The following is a 24,493-nucleotide window of genomic DNA, read 5'->3' on the forward strand; positions in this document are numbered from 1 at the left end:
AACCTGGCATGTGCCCTTGACCGGAATGGAACCTGGGACCCTTCAGTCTGAAGGCTGACACTCTAGCCATTGAGCCAAACTGGCTAGGGCTGATTTTCATTCTAAGTAAAGATTTAAAATGCCTTTCCTCACAGCCAATCAATGATTCATCATTGGTGTTTCTCTATCTCTCCCTCCCTCTTCTTCTCTGAAAGCAATAAAAAAATTTTTTTAAATGATGAGGATTAACAAAAAATAAAATAAATAAATAAAATGCCATGCCTCATGAAGGCTTTATGTGCATAAACCTAAAAGGGCACGAAGAAGAGGTAACCGATTGATGTTTCTCTTTGTCCCTCCTTTCTCTCTAAAATCACTAAATATATCCTTGGGTGAGGATTAAAAACAAGAAAATCATTAAGCTAAAACAAAGATTTTTATTGGTGCTTAGGGGTAGCAAATTCAGATGTCTATGTATTTTTATATTTTTAAGTAAAAAAAATCTTAAATATTATATGTAAAATCATGTTAACCCTCTAAAGTTAGATTTTCTTTTTCTAATTATTTTTTCAGCTGATGAGAAAAAAAGGGCTTAATTCTTTAAGGTTTATAAACAAAAAACTTATATCCCTAGCTACTTTTTCTTATTTTTGTTTCCTTCATATTACAATTTAAATGTCTTTGTCATTATATCTGAAAATTAATGAAGGCTGTTTCTAGCCTTTGTTTCTTGAAATGAAAGATGAGTTATTTATTAAATTTTGTGTATAAGTAATGAAGTATTGAGCATTTACACTGGACGCAAAATGCAGCATAACAGTTGCCGTCTCCTGGAAAATCTTTCAAAATAATTGGTAAGACCAGAGATATGTATGATATACAAATGCAGTGCCAAGCAGTTCCATAGAAATGAATGACTTTCCTTGAGGATCTGAAAGTGAGTGAAGGGCCAGTTCTGTTCTTGAAATCAGAATGAATTTTGTAGACTTTGGTGCAGAGTCATTGAATGGATACTTCTAGTCTCCTGTTGAACCACGTTTCTCTGTAATCCCTGAATAGCTTTTCTACCCTCTGTAGGACAGTAGTAGATGAGAGGCAGTAGAGGCAGTGTATTGTAATGAAAGGAGCCACAGGACTTACAAGTTAACACAACTGGATTCTGAGCCTATCTATGCCATATTAACTAGGGTGACCTTAGTGAAGGCTCTTGTCTTTTTTATGCTTTGGTATCTGTGAGGGGCAATAAGATCTGCCTAGCCAACCTTACAGCACAAGGGTTTTATCAACATCAGATTAAAAATTAGAATATTAGCTCTAGCTGCTTTGGCTCAGTGGATAGAGCGTTGGCCTATGGACTACAGGGTCCCAGGTTTGATTCCAGTCAAGGACGTACCTTGGTTGCAAGCTCAATACCCAGCTCTGGTTGGGGCACGTGCGGGAAGCAGCCAGTTGATGTGTCTCTCTCACAGCAGTGTTTCTCTCGCTGTCTCTACCTCTCCCTTCCACTCTCTAAAAATCAATGGAAAAATAATCCTTGGGTGAGGATTAACAAACAAACAAAAAAAGAATATTAGTATGTGAAATATTGGAAGTGCTTTCTAACTGTGAAATACTTTTTAGTCATGTAAACATATCACTCTTGTGAAGAACTACTCTTTTATTCTGTACATGTCATAAATGCTTTTTAACATAAGGAACTATGGAATTTTAACCTCTGTTAATTGAATACCCCACTGATTTTGATCTTTTAGCTCAGGCATTCTATTCCAAATGGCCTTTCAGTCAGTTTTAACTGATTCTTCTTAACTATTGTGGTCTTAAAGACCACAACAAATTATTTGGAACCTTTTAAGAAAATCATCACACTAAAAGTGACCTGGGAGAAGATAACTTGTCCAGTGTAGGTGCTCACAAAAGATCACTCTTAAACAGCAAACAAAAATCTTTATTGACTTAGTTTACTGTCCTATCGTTTAGGAGTAGCAAATTCTCATGTCCCCATGATTTTTGCTGCTCAATCAGTGAAGTAGGCCAGATGGATAATAAATGTGGGCAATTGTCAGAAATAGCAGATAGCACGTGCCCCATCTAAGGACCAGCTGCTACTCAGCTCCATCCCTTTGTTACTCTGCAGGAACTTGGGCTTAGGTTCCTCTATATCTCATTTATTTGTTTGTTTATTTATTATGTTTTTACTGAATGTATTGGGGTGACATTTGTTAATAAAATTCTATATGTTCCAGGTGTACAATTCTTTAATACATCTGTATATTGTATAGTGTATTCACCACCCCAAGATAATCTCTTTAACATTTCTTATTTATTTATTTATTTACTTTATTTTTAAAATATTGATTTCAGAGAGGAAGAGAGAGATAGAAACATCAATGATGAGAGAGAATAATTGATCGGTTGCTTCTGCATGCTCCACAATGGGGATCAAGCCTGCAAACCAGGCATATGCCCTATGAACCATGGTTCATAGGTCGATACTCAACCACTGAGCCATGCGGGCTGGGCTATTTTTATTTATGTTTGTAACTTTAATGTTGAAAGAACATCTCCTTCTTTTAAATGTTGGTTTCTAATTAGAACACCTACTGGGCCAAACACAATTCAACTGTGGGTCATTTCTCAAAGCCTGGTTTGAGATGTTGGTGAACTTGCTTTATTATTTTTTTCCTAATATATTTAACTCACCAGTCCATCTACTTTTACATTTTGCCCTTTTTCCTCTGTGAGCAGAGTGGTTGGTGGTATATGTGGGAGGATATGCCATTTCCATTGTGGAGGAGAATGTGTTTGTAAGAAGTTTCAGAGAACTGAGCAAGTTAAATTCAATTGGGAGTTTCCAGATTTGGGCAAAGATAACTGGTGATGTTAGTGAATGCTGTGGTTGGAGGAAGACCCGAGTGTCAAGTTTATAGGCTTTTTGTGGTATTTCACATGTGTAGCTGTTGCTTGTGCTGGAGAGGAATTGCATGAAGTGGAGTAGGCTACCACTTAAGGGAGAAGGGAAGGATAACCCAGATAGGATGTGTCCTTTCTCTTGTGGCAGTTGCTTGGGGTAGAAGGATTGAGACAGTAGTTGAAAAGCAGTGATAGAAATTACAGGGAGTAGAAACTTGTTAGAGGAGCACCCAGTATTGAATAGTTTGTGGTTTTATTTTCCTGTTCTGTCCTATATTTATTGCCTATGTCCTATTTCCTGTTGTGTTGCTCTTTAGGTGGTGTGGCAGTGCATAGTCAGCATCGATTGCTAAATTTTGGGGGGCTGGGGGGGAAGGGGTATTATGACCTAGTGATTACTAAATTGATTGTTGTACATAAATTTTATTAAATAACTAGGTCCAACCTTTGACATCTCGATGGGCTCCAAATTTGTATTGGTTACTGTAGGAGGGAAGCAGGATACAGTTTAAATAGGCCCCCTGCCTTCCTTGTTGACAGTTTTTGTTTTATTTGTCTGTTGTTGGTTTTTTATATATAGTTTTGTATATGTTTATTTTTATTGATTTCAGAGAGAGGAAGGAAGAGGGAAAGAGATAGAAACATCAATGATGAGAGAGAACCTTTGACCTCCTGATTCATGAGTCGATACTCAACCACTGAGCCACACTGGCCAGGTCTTATTCTCAGTTTTAAGGCTCCAAATATTTAGGCTAAATATCCTAGTTTCCAATTCAGTTTTTAGATAGTTTCTAGATTGAGTTTGCTTTTTCTGGGGCCATGTATATTCTTGAACAGGGAATGAGGTTGAGTTTGATGGGTGTAGATTTGTTTCTAAGCCTTCTAGGGCAGATGGTTGGAAGATTTCTTTTTGTGGTTTTTTTTTTCTCACTCTGTTACCCAGCCATCTTGAAAGGTCATGCTATCCTAGAATTGGATATAAACTCTGCAATCTAAATGGAAGTGTGTAGCACAATACTTGGTGCCTAGCAGGGGTTGAGTTAAGACTATTTGAATCTGAATGACTCTCTGAATAGGAAGATATGTATTCTGCCAGGCATTTATTAGTACTTATGAAATCACATTATGACTTTAAAATCTACTTACTATACTGCGTAGACTTTGAATACCAAATTTGATGCTTAATTCTATGTGATTTTGGACTCTCAGAGCCTAGTAGCTTCATATTTATTTTAAAGGAAAGATAAGAATATATTTGATGGTATGAGAGTAATTTCTGAATAATCTTATAAATAAAAGTTGATCAAATGGAAGTAACATTGTTTTTACTAAAAAACAAAATCTCTCTCTATATAAAAGGCTAATATGCTAAGTGTCCCTCCCTCCATCCAACTGGTTGCTGTGATGCACACTGACCACCAGGGGGCAGATGCTCAATGCAGTGATGCACCCCAAAACCAAGAAGAGGGAGCCCGATTCCTCACAGGGCCGCGTGATTCCATCTTCGGCCATGGATTATGTTGTTGCTGGGGCACTGTCGGCCCCAAATCTGATTTACTGCACACTTGCATTTGTGTTCCACACCCTGAACAACAGCAACTTTGCAGAGTGCCCTTTTGCACTCCGGGACCCCTTGTGTGATGTCAGCTAGTTTGAGCCCGGTACCCACAGGTCAGGCTGAGAGACCCCGCTCACTCCACAGATGCCTTTTGAGCCACAGTGCCACCCCAGGTGTGGCCAGCCTGGGAGGGACCACGGGAGGTTGGCTCCACGGCATGTCCAGCCCGTCTCGCCCAGTCCCACCCCACCAGCCACCTTCTAATTAATTTCCTTTCAATGTGCACAAATGCGTGCACCGGGTCACTAGTATATTCATAAAAAGTCTCAAGTGTGTGTGTGTGTGTGTGTGTGTGTGTGTGTGTGTGTGTCTTTTGTCTTTTAAAACTGACTGTCCAGCCCTAGCCAGTTTGGCTCAGTGAATAGAATGTCAGCCTACAGACTAAAGTGTCCTGGCTTCAGTTCCGGTGAAGGGCACATGCCCAGGTTCGGGCTCAATCCCCAGTAGGGGATGTGCAGGAGGCAGCTGATCAGTGATTCTTTCTCATCATTGATGTTTCTATCTCTCCCTCTCCCTTCCTCTCTGAAATCAATAAAAATATATTTTTAAAAAAACAACAGACTTTGTCCAGAGAGGTTTTTGTTGTTGTTTGTTTTTTTAAATATATTTTTAGTATATTTTTATTGATTTCAGAGAGGAAGGGGGAGAGAGAGAGATGAATGATAAGAAAGACTCATTGATCAGCTGTCTCCTGTATGCTCCCTACTGGGGATTGAGCCTGCAATCTGGGCATGTGCCCTGACTGGGAATCAAACTGTGACCTGGTTTATAGGTTGACATCAACCACTGAACCACACCAGCCAGGTCAGAGAGGTTTTAAAGAATGGTAATATCTTAAAATAACTATGATTTCCAATGAGTGACTTCTTTATAGTAAGTACCACTCAACTGAGTGGAAAGGATATGTATTTTTATACTTAAAATAATTATAAATTTTTATAATAAAAGTCCATAATAATTATGGATTTTTTTTTTTAATGCCCACAAATATGGGACTGACACAAGTGGGTGTTATAAAGCGCTTATGCATTCTTTCTGGGAGTTTTAAGAATTCTATCATTTACTCACATTATTAGTTGATCATTCACACTTGTTGAGGGGTTACAACTTTTTTGGGAACTTCCTTGACTGGTTTTCCTGTTTGTTTTGACCTTATGTTGTGTCTGCTCACTAAGGATCAACTTGGAAGGGCTTCAGGTAAAGCAGTTTGGGTAAACTTCTTACCACGCCAGCAAAATAAATTCTACTTACAAAGCACAAGTAACAGTGTTAGTTTCTATAGACCAACAACAGTATGATATTACAATACAATAAAAATATAATAACATTTTAAAACAAACTGAAGGGGGATGTTAAAAAGGACAAGAAAGAATTCTCAACTCAAATAATAGTTTCTTTATTGCAGTCATTGATTGTAACCACTTGTCATGACTTGCCCTTTTAATTCCTTGGCCTCTTTGAGCTGAATAACTCTCTTCAACTTCCTTAAATCCCTTAGGAATAATTGAGAATTAGGCTATCTGGGGGGAAGGCCCTGTATCCATAAGTGGTGATTATAGAAATCTGGGTGTTACTATTTCTGGGCTGTGAAATCGGCTCTTGGCTCTCTTTCCATTGATTTAAATCTCTATTATTTCTTGTTGATAGGTTAAGAAAATCAGCAGAGGTGGAGAAAGATTAGGTTGTGACAGGACTGGGACAAATAGGGAAGCCTTGTGACCAGGGGATATTTTCTTCTCAATTGTAAGACTGGATCTTAGCAGTTAGTGTCATGCTTGATCTGTCGTCCATAGGTGATAAATGGATGTTGGTTATTAATTAGATTTCTTATTTCCTGGAGGCAATAAGGGGTCCTGTACCAAGAATATCTTGTTTATTTATATGTTTTCCAGCTTAGTGTTACAGTGTAATCAGGCTGCATTGGCTTGAAACACTGAATATCAAGTTAAGCAGGTACTAATGACTCAGTAAGTAATTTTCTTCTGAGTCATAGTCAACTTAATACCCTAGGGGAATAATCTTAAAGGGGTTCCTTCATTTTAGATGTAGCAAAAATATAAGGTTTTTTTTTTCAATTTGGAAAATCTCTCTATATAAAAGGTTAATATGCAAAGTGTCCCCTCGGGAGTTTGGGAGAATGGGAGTTCGATTGCTCGCTATGACATGTGATGGCAGGGTGCTGAGGGAACAAGGGAAGGAGGAGGTGGGGAGGCAGGGAACCTGATAGGCCCTGATTGCAGGCCAAGCTTAGGGACCCTACCTGTGCACAAATTTTGTGCACTGGGCCTCTAGTACATTTTATATAGATATATTTTTAAATATATTTTATTTACTTTTTACAGAGAGGAATGGAGAGGGATAGAGAGTTAGAAACATCAATGAGAGAAACATTGATCAGCTGCCTCCTGCACACCTCCTACTGGGGATGTGCCCACAACCAAGGTACATGCCCTTGATCGGAATCGAACCTGGGACCCTTCAGTCCGCAGGCCAGTTAGGGCTTTATATTTTTATAAGATGTATTTATTATGTAAACTGTTAACATAGACCACAGAGATCCGGAGAATTTATCAAGTAAGACTTTGATTCTGCTGCAAGGAATATTCTTGTTAAGGATGCTGAAAAGGCACTTCAAAATAAGTGGTAGGGAAGACACTATAAAATAATCCTTTGCCAATCTATTTTGAGTTACTTTGGTGTAATGTTAATATTTATGAATTAACTGGTTTGTGCCTTTTTTGCAACTGTCAGAAGTTTGGTTCCAGTTTATACCATTTGCACTGGAATCGAACCTAGGACTCTTGAGTCCACAGGCCAACACTCTATCCACTGAGCCAAACTGTTCGGGGCGGCATAACCACTCTTAATGGCTTGATGATTATCCTTCCATAACTTTTTAAAATGCATGTGTGCTTACATATATGCTCTCTTGCACCTAAAAATTTCTTTTAATTACCTGAGTAACACATGAATACATTCCTGTTATTAAAAACAAATTCAAGTAATACATATTAAGCCAAAGTTTTTCTTCACCACTGTCTCCTATTATATCCTTTTTCATTGCTAATAACCATACATAGTTATCTGCTTATTATGATTCTTTGAGAATTTTATATATATGCTAGAGGACCGGTGCCCGGATTTGTGCACTGGTGGGGTCCCTTGGCCTGGCCTGCGGAGATTGGGCTGAAACTGGCTCTCCAACACCCCCCAAGGGGTCCTGGATTGCGAGAGGGCGTAGGCCAGACCAAGGGACCCCACCAGTGCAAGATCGGGGCTGGGGAGGGACCATGGGAGGGCTCCAGCGCGTGTCTGGCCATCTCACCCAGTCTGGATAGGCCGGACCCCAGTAGCAAGCTAACCTGCTGGTTGGAGCATCTGCCCCCTGGTGGTCAGTGCGCATCATAGCAACTGGTCAAATGATCAGACACTTAGCATATTAGGCTTTTATTATATAGGACTAGAGGCCCGGTGCACAAAAATTTGTGCACTCGGGGGGAAGGGGGGGTCCCTCAGCCCGGCCTGTGCCCTCTCGCAGTCTGGGACCCCTCGGGAGATAACCACCTGCTGGCTTAGGCCTGCTTCCGGGTGGCAGAGGGCAGGCCCAATCCCTAGGTGCAGCCCCTGGTCGGGCTCAGAGCAGGGCTGATTGGGGAGTTGGGGCACCGCCCCCTGTCATGCACAGAGCAGGGCGATCAGGAGGTTTTGATGCCACCCTCAGTCACGCTCAGGGTTGGGGCACCCTCCCCTGTCACACTCAAGGCAGGGTCAATGGGGAGGTTGCGGCGCCACCCCCTGTCACGCACAGAGCAGGGCCAATTGGGGTTGGGGCACTGCCTCCTGTCACTCACAGAGCAGGGCCCATCAGGGGGGTTGGGGCTCTGTACCCTGTCACGCACAGAGCCGCAGGGCGATCAGGGGGTTGGGGAGCTCCCGCCTATCAGGCACAGAGCAGGGCTGATCAGGGGGTTGGGGCGCCTTCCCCTGTCACGAACAGAGCAGGGTGGATAGGGAGGTTGTGGCCCTGCCCCCTGTCACACACAGAGCCGCAGGGCGATCAGGGGGTTTGGGTGCTGCCCCCTGTCACGTTGATCCCGGTGCTGGGAGGCATATTACCCTTTTACTATATAGGGTAGAGGCCTGGTGCACGGGTGGGTGCCGGCTGGTTTGCCCTGAAGGGTGTCCTGGATCAGGGTGGGGGTCCCCACTGGGGTGCCTGGCCAGTCTGGGTGAGGGGCTGAGGGCTGTTTTCAGGCTGGGGGTTACTGAAGCTCCCAACCGCTCCTGTTTTTCTTTCTTTTTTGTTTTTATTCTGGGCCAGCTTTAGCTTTGAGGCTTGGCTCCAACTCTTAGGCCTCCGCTGTTGAAAGTAGGTTTCTGGCCTTTGCTTACAATGTTGCGATCCTGCTGGCTGAAGCCGGGAGGACTAAAGCAGGTTTCTGGGGTTTTGTTTAGCTTCTATATTTGTTACATAGTTGCTTAGAGTTGCAGCTCAGAGGCCTGCAGCGGCAGGTGGGGAACGTTGGAGTCCTCCGTCACTGAAGCAAGCAAGCCTCATGTTAGTTTCAAGCTGCCTGGCTGCGGGACGCCATCTTGGCTGGCAGTTAATTTGCATATTGCCCTGATTAGCCAATGGGAAGGGTAGCGGTCGTACACCAATTACCATGTTTCTCTTTTATTAGATAGGATTATTATTTTAAATCTTTATTGTTTGAAGTATTACATATGTCCCCCTTTTCCCTCTTTACTCCCCTCCAGCTCACCCCCACCCCTCGCCTTCACCACCCTATTGTCTGTGTTCATGGCTTATGCATATATGTATACAAGGTCTTTGATTACCTCCTACCCACCCACCCTCCCCTCCCTTCCCTCTGAGATTCCACACTCTGTTCCATACTTCCATGTCTCTGGATCCACCCTGTATTGCAAATGTCTGTGTGAGAAAGATGACCTCACAGGAAACTGGGGTGTCTGCCTTGTGAGCTTTTACCCCAGAGCCCCGATCCTGACTTCTGCTCACACAGCTCCACTCCTCTCTGCCCTCCCTCTGTTGGAGCACAAGGTGGGTGGCTGCACACGGAATTTCGTGCATTGGCCCTTTAAGAGGGTGCCTGCATTTCCAGCCATCTCTCTGCAGGTAACAGCCCCACTGCTTTTCACAGCCAGATGTTATGTGGGTACCCTTCTCAGTTCTGTTGTTCTCTGGTGGGGGACCCAGTTTGGGGATTAGACCCCAGAGTTCTCCATGGCAACCCCCCACAGCTGAGATATCTCTCCGGAACTTCAGTTGCTGTATGTGGAAGTCTGGCCAGCCCTTTCATGCCTCTGCTCCTCCTACCATTCTCTATCGTGGTCTCCACTTTCGGTCCTCGGTTATCAGGGTTCTCTCAAATGAGTCTTCAGTTGATTATTCAGGAAGTCTTTTTTTATTTTAGTTGTAATTGCAGTTTGTTCCTGGGAGCATGTTGGTGCAGCATCCATTTACTCCCCTGCCATTTTTAATCTTCCATTGATTTTTAGAGAGTGAAAGGGATGGGTGGGGGGGGAGAAAGAAATATTGATGTGAGACACATAATCAATTAGTTGCCTCTGTACCCCAGGTAAATGCCCTTGACGGGGAATCAAACCTGCAACCATTCTGTGTGGGCTGACACTGCCACAGCAGCACTGGCCAGGGCAACCATGTTTTTTGTTTGTTCTTTTAAATATATTTTTATTGATTTCAGAGAGGAAGGGACAGGGGGAGAGAGGTAGAAACATCAATGATGAGAATCATTGATTGGCTGCCTCCTGTGGGGATTGAGCCCACAACCAGGCATGTGCCCTTGACCTTCAGTCCGAAGGCCAACGCACTATCCACCGAGCCAGACCAGCCATTTTCTTTTTTTTCAGGGCAACCATGTTTTAAAATGACTATTACATTGAATGGATGTGTCATAGTATGTACAATTTATACCTTCACCCTTGTTATGGTACTATAATTGATAAAATACTTAGTAAAGATCTTAAGTTTGTATGATCTTTTTTGAGATTAATACAGTTATAATTAAGTAAAGCTCTAGACATTTTGTTTACTGTCTTTGATTAGACCAGTTGTTCTCAACCTTCTGGCCCTTTAAATACAGTTCCTCATGTTGTGACCCAACCATAAAATTATTTTTGTTGCTACTTCATAACTCTAATGTTGCTACTGTTATGAGTCATAATGTAAATATCTGATATGCAGGATGGTCTTAGGCGACCCCTGTGAAAAGGTTGTTCGACCGCCAAAGGGGTCGAGGCCCACAGGTTGAGAACCACTGGATTAGACTCATTTACTTATTTAACCATTTTCTGCATATATTAGATTATTATGGTCTCAGAATTATTTAAAACAACTAATGTTTCCTGTGGTAACTGCTCGTTTCCTTGACTAGACTTAAATGTTCCTAAATTTCCAATTATACATAAGTTATTTGTACTTCTGCATATGGCTGATTCTGCCTATTACAATAGAAGCTATTTGGGTTTTATTGTTGTGGGTTTTTCAGTTTTCCCTAGGTCAATCTCATAGGCAGCTAGTGCCTAAACAAAAAAATATGTTAGGACAGCAAAAAAAGATCATTGTGATTTAAGTTGAAAGCACCAAGGAGAAAGGATTTAAAACTTGGGTTGAGCTGTGAAGGTGGGAGAATTTAAAGAGGATTAAGAGATTATTGCAAATAAGGGGAAAGAATGAGGAAAGATAAGCAATGTGTTTGGCTGAGTGGATAGATTGAATGGATCAAAGTGTTTAAGATGAAAAATTTTAAGAAAAAAGTTGGGAAGTTAGTTTTGAGTCAACATGTAGAAAACATTTTATTAATGGTATAGTAAGGGTTTTAGATTTAGCTTATAATAGGTAGATTGCTTCTAAAGTATTTTGAGCAGGGGAATGATATGAAATGGTATTTTAGAAATATTAATTAAATGATATTATGTAGGATAAATTGAGGATAAGGGAGGAGAGGCTAATTAGGCAGTCATTACATTTAAGTGAAAAATAATAGCCAGCATTATAGCCATGACAGAATGGAAAGAAAGCTGTAGGTGTGAGTAATCATATGAATAAAACTTTGTAGAAGGAGATCGTTGAAGTAGAAATAATCACAAGGGGTTTTAAAAATCAGCATTATTGAAATATAATTAAAATAGATACAATTTATCCATTTTAAATGTTCAGTTTGATGAGTTTTGGCAAATGCACACATACTCTAACTACTGCCACAATCATGATATAGAACAATTTCTTCACCCCAGAAAGTTCCCTTTTATTTCTCTACAGATAATCCTCTCCCTCCAGCCCTGACCTGGCAACCTCTGATCTACCTCCTGTCACCAGGTTTTTGCAATTTTTTTTTTTTTTGCCTTTTCTAGAATTTCCTGTAAATGGAATCTTATGATCTTATGCTTCTTTCACTTAGCATAATGCTTCTGAAATTCATCCGTGTGTTGCATGTATTAGTAGTTCCTTTCTCTTTGGTTGCGTGGTAATCCAGATCCATTCACTGGATGATGGGCATTGGGTTATCTTCAGTTTTTGGATGCTATGATTAGGGCTGCTCTGGATACATATATATAATGGAATACGTATTACTTGACTATAAAAAGGAGTGGAATCTTACTATGGATTGACCTAGAGCAGCCGTGGGCAAACTATGGCCCGCGGGCCGGATCTGGCCCGTTTGAAATGAATAAAATTAAAAAAAAAAAAAGACCGTACCCTTTTAACCCTTTTATGTAATGATGTTTACTTTGAATTTATATTAGTTCACACAAACACTCCATCCATGCTTTTGTTCCGGCCCTCCAGTCCAGCTTAAGAACCCGTTGTGGCCTTTGAGTCAAAAAGTTTGCCCACCCCTGACCTAGAGAGTATTATGCTAAGTGAAATAAATAAGTCAGACAAAGGAAGACAAATACCATATGATTTCACTTATATGTGGAGTCTAAAGAACAGAATAAAGGAACTAACAAAACAAAAACAGACTCAAAGTGGCTGTATCATTTTGCACCAGCTGTGTAAGAGTGTTTTAATTCTTCCTCTTGTTAACACTTGGTATTACCAGCCTTTTTAATTTTAGCGAATAATAAAGTTTTAAGGCAGGGAAATAGAATGAATAAAATGAGAGCATCAAGTGGGAGAAGTTAATTTATAGACGAGTGACAGTGGGGATGGCTTGCAGTTTGGGTATGGAGTATAGGCTGACTCTGAGTGGAAAAAAGACAGACCTCAGGGGTTCTACAACTTCTGTGATAGGACTTTGAGTAGAATGGCACTTTCGAGTTAGAGAGTCATGAATTTGAAGATTGGCTCTGTTACTTTCTGTATGAGCCTAAACAAGTTATTTATCCTTTCCAAGCTTTAGTTTTCTCCATTTGTCAAATGTGAAATAATGGATAGTTGTAGGTACTAATGCAAATTAGCATTCAGTGAATGGTAACTATCATCATCATCATCATTGATACTTAAATATAATTTTATGCCCCTTTAACTTGTTACTTTCTTATAAATATCTGCATGTTTTTCCTTCCTAACTGATCTCTTCCCCACTGTTTTTATTCCCTGTCACAATAGTCAGAGTGATTTTGTTAAGCACTAGTCTTGTCAGGTTACTTCCCTGAACTAATCTTTTCAGTGGCCTCTACAAGTGGGTACTTCCACTCATCCTTGTCTGCGCACAAATATTAGTTTTTGTCTGTGAGTTTTTATATTCTTCCTATTAGGTCCTCTGTTAAAAACATCTCAGTACCATTTACATTTTTCTTTCTACCATTTATCACAAATAATTGTTTAATTTTTCTCCTCTCCTCAGTACTATTAAATCCATGAAGTCTAGCGCTTGATAGGTGCTCAGTAAATTTGTTGAGTAGATTATCTTGTTTTAAATTCCTTGAGGACAAAACTTAAATTCCTTCTGGCATTTAACATGTTGCTTTCTGTAGCAGAAGTTCTTTTAAAAAAAAAAAATAATAATATTTTTTATTGATGTCAGAGAGAAAGGGAGAGAGAGAGTGGGATAGAAACATCAATGATGACAGAAAGTCATTGATCAGCTGCATCCTGCATGCACCCTACTGGGGATCAAACCCAAAACCACAGCATGTGTCCTGACCAGGAATTGAACCATGGCCTTCTGGTTCATGGGTTGACGCTCAAACCACCGAGCAACACCAGCCTGGCTGTTTCACTTTTTAAAAAAATTTTATTTGGAAAGAATTATAATAGACTCACAAGAAGCTGCAGATAATAATGCAGAGAGGTCCCTTATACCCATCATCCAGTTTCTCCCAGTAGTAATATGTTTTATGTAAGTAGAATTATCAAAACTAGGAAATTGACACTGGCACAATACAATTAACTGTAATACAGACCTTACTCAAATTTCACCAGTTTTTGCATGTACTCATTTTTTTATTTTCTTGAATGTCTATGTGTATAATTTATATGGCAGTTTTAAAAATAAGAGTATTTTGGTTTATTGGAAAGTTGCAAAGCTAATACAAAGAATTCCTATATAGTCCTTAACCACTCTTCCCGAGAACATCTTACAGTTGTATAGTACATTTGTTACCTTAACAAACCAACATTGGTTAGTTTTTTTGGACACCATCCAGAGTACAGCAGCACACTTAGTCATTATGTCTCTTGAGGCTCACCTAGACTGTGACAGTTTTATATTTTCTTTGTGGGTTTTTTTTATTATTGATTTCAGAGAGGAAGGGAGAGGGAGAGAGCGGTAGAAACATCAATGATGAGAGAGAATCATTGATCAGCTGCCTCCTGCATGCACCATACTGGGGATCACCTGCAACCCGGGCATGTACCCTGACTGGGAATTGAACCTGCGACCCTTCAGTCCGCAGGCCAATGCTCTACCCACTGAGCCAAACCAGATAACAAGGGCTTTCCTTGTTTTTTATAATCTTGACAGCTTTGAGGAATACTGGTCAGTTATTTATAGAATATTTCTCAAATTAGTTTGTTTGATGTTTTTCTCATGGTTTAGTTTGTCATGCTGCTTTTCTCGTTGTTAACCCATAACTGGGATTATAGGCTTTTGCGAGAAAGAGCAAAAAGGTAAAGTGCCATTTTTATCACATGATGTCAATATACTATCAACATGGCTTATCATTGTTGATGTTGACCTTGATCACCTGGCTGAGGTAATGGTGGCCAGGTTATTTACTGTAAGGTTACTTTGGCTGCTCTTTTTCATACTCTGCTCCTCGGGAGCAAGTTCCTAAGCACAACTTACATTCAAGATGTCAGAGGACTTAAATTCAACCTCCTGGAGGGGAGATTGCCTACAGAAATTATTTGGGATTCTTCCAACATGTATTTTTCAACTTTATGGAAATAGCATGAGTACTGAATCAGTCTAACATATTTGTTCTTTGCAGGGTGGGAAACCCCGTAAACACCGGAAGGATCGGCTACAAGATTTAATTGATATAGGCTTTGGCTATGATGAGACAGATCCATTTATTGATAACTCAGAGGCTGTGAGTAATGCATCTTTAATATATCAGTAATTATTTGTCTGGAATAGTAGGAGTCAAGGGTAAGGTAAAGTAAGTAAAATAGTTCAGTGAATGTTTTTACAAACTGATACCCTGTTGATATACATTTAAAATGTTTCTAGTTTTATACACCTATAAATAATTGAGCATCTGTGTACACTTTATGTACTTGAGTAAATATATATGTAAGGTAATTATAGAGTGCAAATATATGTGTAGGATATATTTCTAGCAGTGGAATTTATTGATCAAAGGGTATTTATATCTTGAATTTTTATTGATATTCCCAAACTTGGGCAAGGTGTGTTTTCACATGACTTCCATATAAGTATCATGTGATCTTGAGAATTGGAGCTACTGGGTTAAAGTTAATCTGGAGACATCTTTAAAATGTACTTGACTTTGATTTTTTTTAAAATATATTTTATTGATTTTTTACAGAGAGGAAGGGAGAGGGATAGAGAGTTTGAAACACCGATGAGAGAGAAACATTGATCAGCTGCCTCCTGCACATCCCCCACTGGGGATGTGCCCATAACCAAGGTACATGCCCTTGACTGGAATCAAACCTGGGACCCCTCAGTCCACAGGCCGACACTCCATCCACTGAGCCAAACCAGTTAGGGCAAGACTTTGATTTTTTTTATTGCTGCCAAGACTTACTACAATGGCGGTAATTTAATGCCAGCCTTTGACCAGCCTGTTTCAATCAAGCCCTATGCCTTTTCCCCTGGAACTCTCTTTCTCTTATAAAAAGGAAGGGAATTTAAGAGAGCATTTAAAGCCTATGGCAGTCCGTTGATCCCATAGCAAATGAAGGAGGGTATGTCATGTTTTGGGTAGGTAAGGTATATCTTCTCAGTGTATTAGAGTAGTCTAGTCTAAATAATGTTGTTATGATATTCTTTTCAGTGCACAGTGATTACGTAGGATATAGAGAAAGTGACACTGAAGTGATTATTATACTACCCATAAATTAATACGTCTTTTTCCTGTTATGACAGTGCTTGGTTGCATAGATGACGACAAGGCATATGGTGTGGTAGGAGAGAGTGATAGGATGGGCTTCCAGCATGAGACATACTGGAGACCCTGTCATACTTCTAAGTTACTTTGGTGCCCTGACAGAAACTGGTTAACCTACCAGGCAGCCTGGTTTGTAGCAGTAAAATACTGACCGTACCCTTTAGAGTAGAGGTTGTCAATGAGTAGGTTAGGCCATGGCATATTGTCAAGAGTCTTGACCTTGATTCGGAACTCAAGTCAAAAGTCCTAGATTCTAGACCGGACTCAGTTTCTAATTTGCAATAGACCCAGAGCAGGTCTTTTAGCATCATCCACTTTGCTATGATTGGCTTGTCCAGCAGAATTACTCTGAGACTCCAGTAATGACATGCTGAAAACTGTAAAGCATGAAAAAAGCATTAAAGCCAACATTATATGTAAAACAGACTGAATTCAAAATAACCCAAGAAGGAACTTAGTCATATATAAATGGACATTTCATGTACTGCGGCATTTTTTTAAATTAATAAACTTAATTTAATAGCAATTTTAGGTTCACAGCAAAATTGAGCAAAAGGTACAGAGATTTCCCATATATTCCCTGTCCTCACACATATACAGCCTCCCCCGTTATCAGCACTCCCCCACCAGAGTGGTACATTAGTTACAGGGAACCTATATTGACACATCATCACCCAAAGTCCATAGTTTACTTTAGGGTTCGCTCTTGGTGGGTTTTGACGAATGTATAATGACAAGTATCCACCATTATAGTACCTTACAGAATAGTTTCACTGCCCTAAAAAATCTCTGCCCTGCCTATTTGTGCCTCTCTATGCCCTGGCAACCACTAATCTTTTTACTGTCTCCATAATGGGTTTTGCCTTTCATAAATAGCATCTTAAATATCTCCTTTTGTAGTCAGAATTTTCAAATAAAGTGTTTTGCAAACTGACTTTTGCAGTCCATAATTGGATTATATATCAATTTAGAGAGGGACCAGCATTTTTAAAGAAAGTGAGATAGAAAATAATAGGCGCTGTCATGGTAAACCACTGATCAGCTCTGTGATTTTGTTGATGTGCATGTGTGTGTTCATGTGCACTGAATTTTGATGTTGATGTGTAATGTATTTTTCACCTGTTTGTGGTAAAGAAAATTTGAAAGCTACAGCTTTAATAAATAAGGATAAATTTTGTAGGTATAAGTTGTATAAAAGTTATATAATTACTTACATTATAGAATAAGGTAGGTCACTGTTTTATAACAGAAAATCAAACTCAAAGTTCAGGTTGTTTAATGACAAACAAGTAATTGTATATTGTTGTCTTTAACAAATTATTTGGTTCTTTTTATGAGATAATTCAAACATAAAATAGTGTGATCCAACTAAATGATTCGCTGTTCTTATCATTGATTATGTTGCCAGTAGGCTTTTACTGTTCTTATATTATTTGATAGAGAGTGAAAATAATCTGGTTATAATTAATTTTCAGAATCATGTACTACTTATTGCTATAAATACATGAAAATAAATGACATTGAAGATATTTTTAGTCTCACACTTAAATGCTGCCAAATTTTTAAAAGACTGAAAGAAAATTTTTTTTATTATTAATAAATAATAATACCAGACACGAGTAACACTTTTATTTAGATTGTCTTTTTAATTTCACTAGAACTTTCCTCTTGTTTTACATTTCCAAAATATTGATGTTAAGTGATTTGCTCTGGGTCACAATAACTAATCATTGGCAAAGGATTTGAATCCAAGCCTTCTGATTCTCAAGTTCAGTGTTCCATTGGATCTTAACACATTCTACCTGAAAGAATAAATTACATTTGCATAGGGAATTTGTTCTCCTGAAGCGTGCTCTGGTAGGGAAAGTTCAGCAGAATACCGCAGACGAAACATGTTAAGCACATCCACCTGCTTGATAACTTAGTGATGAGGGTGTTTCCCAGGTGAGAAGCTGCTTGGTATCGTGGATGGTGGGGAGTCAGCCAGTAACTCTGCCATAAACTAATGAAATTACTCTGGCAAGGTTCTTGACTGCTCTGAACCTGGTTTTCAAATGGGAAAATATTTGTCTTCTTTACCTCACAAGGGTGTCTGGAAGACCAAGTGAAACAGTGTATAAGAAGAATTGTAAATGATAAAGCAGTGTACAAGTATCTGTAAGCGAAAGTACAGGTGTATTTATCTTATCTTAATTACACATTTTCAAAGTAATTATGAAATAAAAGTCTTTTCACTTTTAATCCTTTACTCCTTCCATCAGTCCTTTATTTGTAGATATTACTGGACCCCTTCTGAAAGTCTTACCTATAGATCTTTATGTGGCCCATGGAGTGGAGCAACAAGAAAGGACTTAATGGATTTTTTTTCTTTTCCATTTTCCATATAATTTAAAAGAACACATGTTAAAATCAGAACTTTTGTACTTAACCTTAATATTCTTATAGTAACTAGTATGTTGTATAGATTTCTTGCCAATGGCAAAGAACTTTCTTTAAAAATCTGACTTCCTTAAAGACTAGTTATATAATAAGAACCCTTAAGTAGAGTTCTGGAGACTTCAGGTAGCAGATATCTCGTTTCTGTTAGATAAGTAGTTCCTTTTTTCTCTCCCACTATAAATGCCTTCATTTGGTTAAGATTGACCATTTAATGGTTGCATTTTGTCCATCTTCATCAAGTGAGATATGATAAGCTTTAAAATTCAGATTTAGAGGACATCAGCTTTAAGGATATTCTAGGTCAGACCTTCAGTCTGATTTAGGCAATTTGAGTCTCTTGCTCCAAGCAAAGTGCGTAGCTCATTAGCCCCAGCGTGTGCTTACTGAACTCGGCAGTTCCTTTCCTGCTTCCCTTTAAATCATGTACATGCTGTTTTCCTTTTGAACGTTTAAAATTTTTTCTCCACGTAGAAACTTAGAGCTAAGACAAAAGAAATAATTTTGTTACTTTTTTTCTTTTCTTAAACATTTTATGCATTTATAGTGGTTTTCCTTGTTAACCTTGTTATTTTTATAATCTCCTTATGAATAAAATTATATATTAATGTAGTAGGAAATGAAATTTATTATTTGTCTGGGCTTTATTTATTTATTTATTTTAAAATCCTCACTCAAGGATATTTTCCCATTGATTTTTAGAGAGAGTGGAAGAGAGAGGGAAAGATAGACAGAAATATCGATGTGAGGGAAACACATTGATCGGTTGTCTCCTGTAAGAGACCTGACCAGGGCCTGGGCAAAGGAGGTCCTGCACCCCAGGTTCGTGCCCTTGACCAGAATTGAACCAGGGACCCTTTGGTCCACAGGCCAACACTCCATCCACTGAGCCAAACCAGCCAGGGCTGCCTGGACTTTTAGTTATCTGTTTTAACTTGTTTGAATTTCTCATCAGAATTATTGTCATTAAAAATAGTAGCAATGATCCTTAAATTTTTCTCAGTAGATGATATATTTAGAATTTGTTCCATTGTTCCAGAAGTGCCTTTCTAATAAATGCTGAATGATTAGAGCTCATTTTTATTCTAGATACTAACTTTTTCTAAACTTATTCCAGAAACATACTCATTGCTGTTAGTTTTGCAGTTAGGATTTAAGGAAGATGCTGACATGGTGATTGAATTTATTTGACATATTTATAGAATTAAAGATAATAGGATATATATGAAACTTTTTTTTCTTAATCTAGTATGATGAATTAGTTCCTGCTTCTCTAACAACAAAATATGGAGGATTTTATATCAACACTGGCACTCTACAGTTTCGCCAAGCTTCAGATACTGAAGAAGAAGATATTACAGACGACCAAAAGCACAAACCATCCAAAGTGAGTTTATTCAAAATTGCAACAGTAATGAGAGCATTCAATTACTAAGATATGCTTTTTGAATTTTACTTGTGCTTTACACTGTGACTAGAAGGGAAAATAAATTGCTAACCATTCTTTAATGAATCCATAGTTAATTACATGCTTTAAAGTAAAATTATGTAAATATGGGGAAGTGATATTTACATCACAGAACTATATTTTAAAAATTTCTCTCTACATATGTTGTCTAATAATCTGTTTCTGGGATATGGTTAAATTTCCAGGATATATGTTAAGTCTTGGTATAGAAATGACTTAATAACCATTACTTTTTCTAAGATACAATTTTTAAAGCAAATTCTATAGAATATATATATTGTATTTGGGAAATGGAGAGAGTGTCCTTAGATAAGTGTTCTTGAAGCATGGCAAAGATGTACCAAAATCACCAAAATGTTTGTTTAAAAATACAGATTATAAGGACCTACCACAGATAATTGAATCTAAACTGGGGTGGGAGTGCTCATGGACCGCAAGAATCTGCATTTTCTTTTTTATATGTTTTTATTGATTTCAGGGGTGTGGGGAGAAGGAGAGAGAGAGAGAGAGAGAGAAACATCAGTGATGAGAGAGATTCATTGATGGGTTGCCTCCTGCACACCCCCTACTGGGAATCAAGCCCAAAACTCAGGCATGTGCCCTGACCAGGAATCAAACCAGGACCTCCTGGTTCACAGGTTGACGCTCAACCACTGAGCCACGCCAGCTGAGCAAAATCTGCATTTTTAAAAATTAATGCAGACTGAAATTTGAGAAAAAACACTGCCCTTGGTGCTGAGTCACTAGCATCAGAGAAAAGCATTGATACTTAGATAAGTGATGCATTCTTTTATCATTTTGCAGATTCCTAAAATAAAAGAAGACGGCATTGAGATAAAGAAGCGGAAGCGGAAAGAGGAAGGAGAAAAGGATAAGAAGCCAAGGAAAAAAGTACCCAAACAACTGGGGTATGTGAAATTAAACATAAGAGAATCATTGTCACAGTGTGACTCGTTCTCCTTTTAGAAAGGTATATTTAGCATTAAATAATGTAGCTCAGCTGGGTCTAATTTAATTCAGTTTTATGAATACCAATGACCTATTAACTTATATTTTGATAATATTGTATCTATCCTATCTAATAATAGACAAACATGGTAATTAACCGTACCTCCGACACACTTCCCATTGGCTAATCAGGGTGATATGCAAATTAACTGCTAACCAAGATGGCAGCCGGCAGCCAGGCAGCTGAAGCGAACAGGAGGCTTGCTTGCTCCAGTGATGGAGGAAGGTTCCCCGCCTGCTGCTGCTGGACTCTCAGCTTGTAATCTCAGCAACTATGTTGCAATTATAGAAGCAAAACCATCCCCAAAAACCTGCTTTCGGGCAGCCGGGCTTCAGCCAGCAGGACCGCAACAGTGTTTCAATTATAGAACAAACCCAGATCCCTGCTTTCAGCAGCCGAGGTCTCAGAGCTGCAGCCGGGCCTCAGAGCTCAAGCCGGCTCTCAGCTCCAGTGACAGCTATAGAAGGTAAATAAATCCCAGAATTAAAAAAAAAAGAAAAAAAGGAGAGGTTGGGAGCTTCAGTCGCCCGCCAGCCTGAAAACAGCTCTCAGCCCCTCACCCAGACGGACCAGGCACCCCAGTGGGGACCCCCACCCTGAAGCAACAAGATGGCGGCTAATTTGCATACTGAAGGTGGGCGGCAGCGGGCAAGGCTGTCCATGGTCCTGGACCCGGATACGTGACCTGGCAGGCGGGGGGCAGTGCTTGAGGCTGTCCACGGTCTGGGACCCGGATCTGTGACCCTGCCGGGCGGGAGGCAGCACTTGAGGCTGTCCGCGGCCTGGGACCCAGATCCGTGACCTGGCAGGCGGGGGGCAGTGCTTGAGGCTGTCCGCGGTCTGGGACCCGGATCCGTGACCTGGCAGGTGGGGGGCACCGCGGGAGGCTGTCTGCTGTCCCGGGACCCGGATCTGTGACCCTGCCAGGCGGGGGGCACTTCTTGAGGCTGTCCATGGGACCAAGACACGGATCTGTGACCCTTCCTGGCGGGGCGGCAGCTCACACAGGGGCGGATCGGCCAGGGTTGGGCAGGGCAGGACACCTGGATTCCGCCCAGCCCCAGTAACTCTGGGCAGGTGAGCAGCGCAGAGAGCCTCTGGACAGGGGAGGTAGGCCGGCGGAGGGCGGCCTGTACTCCCCACATGGCTGTGGTGACAGCTGTGAGCGCGACAAGCGGAGCCTGTAGGCTGAGCTGAAGTAGCGCCTAGAGGCCATCAGCGCCCAGGAGTGGCTGCACAAGATCCACCTCCTGGCCCAGAAGGTGCAGGATCACAGGGACAGCCACCGTGGCGGGCCAGACTGAGGTCCTCCTGGCCACACCACGGGGGTTTGCGGCTCTGCAAAGCCAGAGGCCTCCGGTGTGCACATCCCCCCCTGGCGTGTGAACATCCCCCAGCACACTGTCACTCTCTCGCGCCTGCAACAGTTGCAAACCAAGGCGTGCACAAGTTCCCCCCGCCTCTCCACCGCACTTCCATCAACCCAGCATGCCTAACACCCCCACAGGATGTGCACACATCCCCTCTGATGCGCTCACGTCCTTTGGAGAGTGTCTGGGTGTTCTGGGTGCTGAGGGTGGGCGCCTGTGAGATGACAGTGAGAGGGCAGAGTGGTGATGCCCTGTTCCCACGGAGGCCAGTGCAGCTACGAGATCATCTCTGAGGGGTTAATGCAGGTGCTGAGGCAGGAGCAGATGCAGACAGACACACCTGGTGGGCGCGGGTGGCCCTCACTGAGGTGTCTTCGGTCAGCATTCAACCGTCCAGAGGTGGAGAGGAATTCCGTCCTCTCAGTGAAACAGTGGGATAGTTGGGGTGACTGTAGAGGAGGAATGTGCACTTTGGGTGCCAGCACCCATGAGCAAAGGCTGCCCTGACTGAGCCTCGCTTGCTTGGGGCCTAACGCACTCCTGCCGGGCAGCGGGTGACAGGACGTGCTTTTCCGAATTAATGAGAGAAAACGTTGACTCTCCTGCTGCCCACGAAGGTGGAAAGTGAAGGGGGGAGACGTGGGGAGTGAGCGAGGTTCCCTGTCTGGGGGTCCCAAATCTGCTGTTGGTTTCTTTCACTGCTGACTAGAGATATACAGGGTGTCCCCCCAAAATGTATACACACTTTGAATACCTACTAATTCCAGTGGTTTTAAGCATAAGAAAGAAACAATGGAGCTGTTATCTGTTAAAAGTGTGGGCACAAACAGGCAGTCGGACATTCCCTGAGGGGTCTCAGATTGGAGAGGGTAAAGGCCAGACTGAGGGGCCCCTTCCCCCCCCCCACCCCGGTGCATGAATTTCGTGCACCGGGCTACTAGTATATATATATATATAAATGACCAAACGACCGGTCAACTGGTCGCTGTGATGCACACTGACCACCAAGGGTCAGCTGCTCAACACAGATCAGGCCGAGGGACCCCACTGGTGCACGAATTTGTGCACCGGGCCTCTAGTTTATTAATAAGTAGAAGGGTTTGTCATCTTAGAGCAGGGGTGGGTATACTAAAACTAAACTTAGATGCCTGGAGATTGAGGATTGGCAGTAGTCTATGTGTAAACGAGTTATATTGTGTTAATATAAAACAGTCATTTATTTTATTTACGTATCCTTAACACTTGTGACTTTAGCTAATGTGATTTTGCCTCTAAAAACCAAGTAGAATTTCTCAGAAAACATCAGTCATAAGAATAAAATGTTTGTACCATGTAATCATAAAATTACCAATTGCCCCTATCTCTCTATGGCTTTTTAAAAATACTAAGTTACAGAAACTTGAGAAGCTGGGTATTTCTCCCCTCCTTACCAAGGCAGTACATCTGAATTTTGGGCTATCGATATTCAAAAATTTGATGTAGGGAGGTATTTATACCCTCCTGAGCATGAGATTATAGTGACATTTGAGTTAGTAAGAAATTGTTAAGCCCTGGCTCCTGTGGCTCAGTTGATTGGGCATTTCCTGTGCACTGAAAGGTTGCAGGTTCAATTTCTGGTCAGGGCACATGGCTGGGTTGTGGGCTCAATCCCCAGTAGGATGTCCCAAAAAAACATATGCATACTTTGAATAATTATAAAGGCAGTGTTTATTAAAATACATTTCATTTTCAAAATGTAATAGAAATCAGCTTTTAAAGTGTGTATACATTTTTTGGGGACACCGTGTGTGTGTGTGTGTGTGTGTGTGTGTGTGTGTGTGTGTGTGTGATTATTATTTACTGGAGACCCAGTGCATGAATTTCAGATCAGATAGGGTCTAGATAGAGAGCATGGTGATGGTTGAAGGCTCACAGATCCCTCAGCCCAGCCTGCACCCGCTCACAGTCCAGGAGCCCTCAGGGGATGTCTGACTGACAGCTTAGGGGAGTGGGCCTAAGCCGGCAGTTGGACATCCTTAGCACTACCCCAGAGGCAGGAGAGGCTCCCACCACCGCCGCTTCACTTGCCAGTTGTGAGCCTGGCTCAGGGCTTCTGGCTGAGTGGCACTCCCCCTGGTGGTCAGTGCTCATCATAA

The 24,493-nt window shown here is 41.0% G+C and overlaps 1 protein-coding gene across 8 annotated transcripts in view; it reads left to right on the forward strand.

Annotated features, from left to right (window-relative positions):
• Window positions 1-24,493, forward strand: part of UBN2 (ubinuclein 2) — a 105,361-nt gene that overhangs the window by 9,189 nt on the left and 71,679 nt on the right. For all 8 annotated transcript variants that reach the window (XR_009454711.1, XR_009454712.1, XR_009454713.1 and 5 more), the window contains exons 3-5: window positions 14,930-15,031; window positions 19,761-19,898; window positions 20,784-20,887. Coding sequence is in view for 2 of the 8 variants with exons in the window: in XM_059711926.1 (XP_059567909.1) it covers window positions 14,930-15,031; window positions 19,761-19,898; window positions 20,784-20,887 (344 nt within the window). In the remaining 6 variants the exon portion in view is untranslated. The remainder of the gene's footprint in view (window positions 1-14,929; window positions 15,032-19,760; window positions 19,899-20,783; window positions 20,888-24,493) is intronic.

Source organism: Myotis daubentonii, chromosome 10 (genome assembly GCF_963259705.1).
Source record: "Myotis daubentonii chromosome 10, mMyoDau2.1, whole genome shotgun sequence".
NCBI lineage: Eukaryota > Metazoa > Chordata > Mammalia > Chiroptera > Vespertilionidae > Myotis > Myotis daubentonii.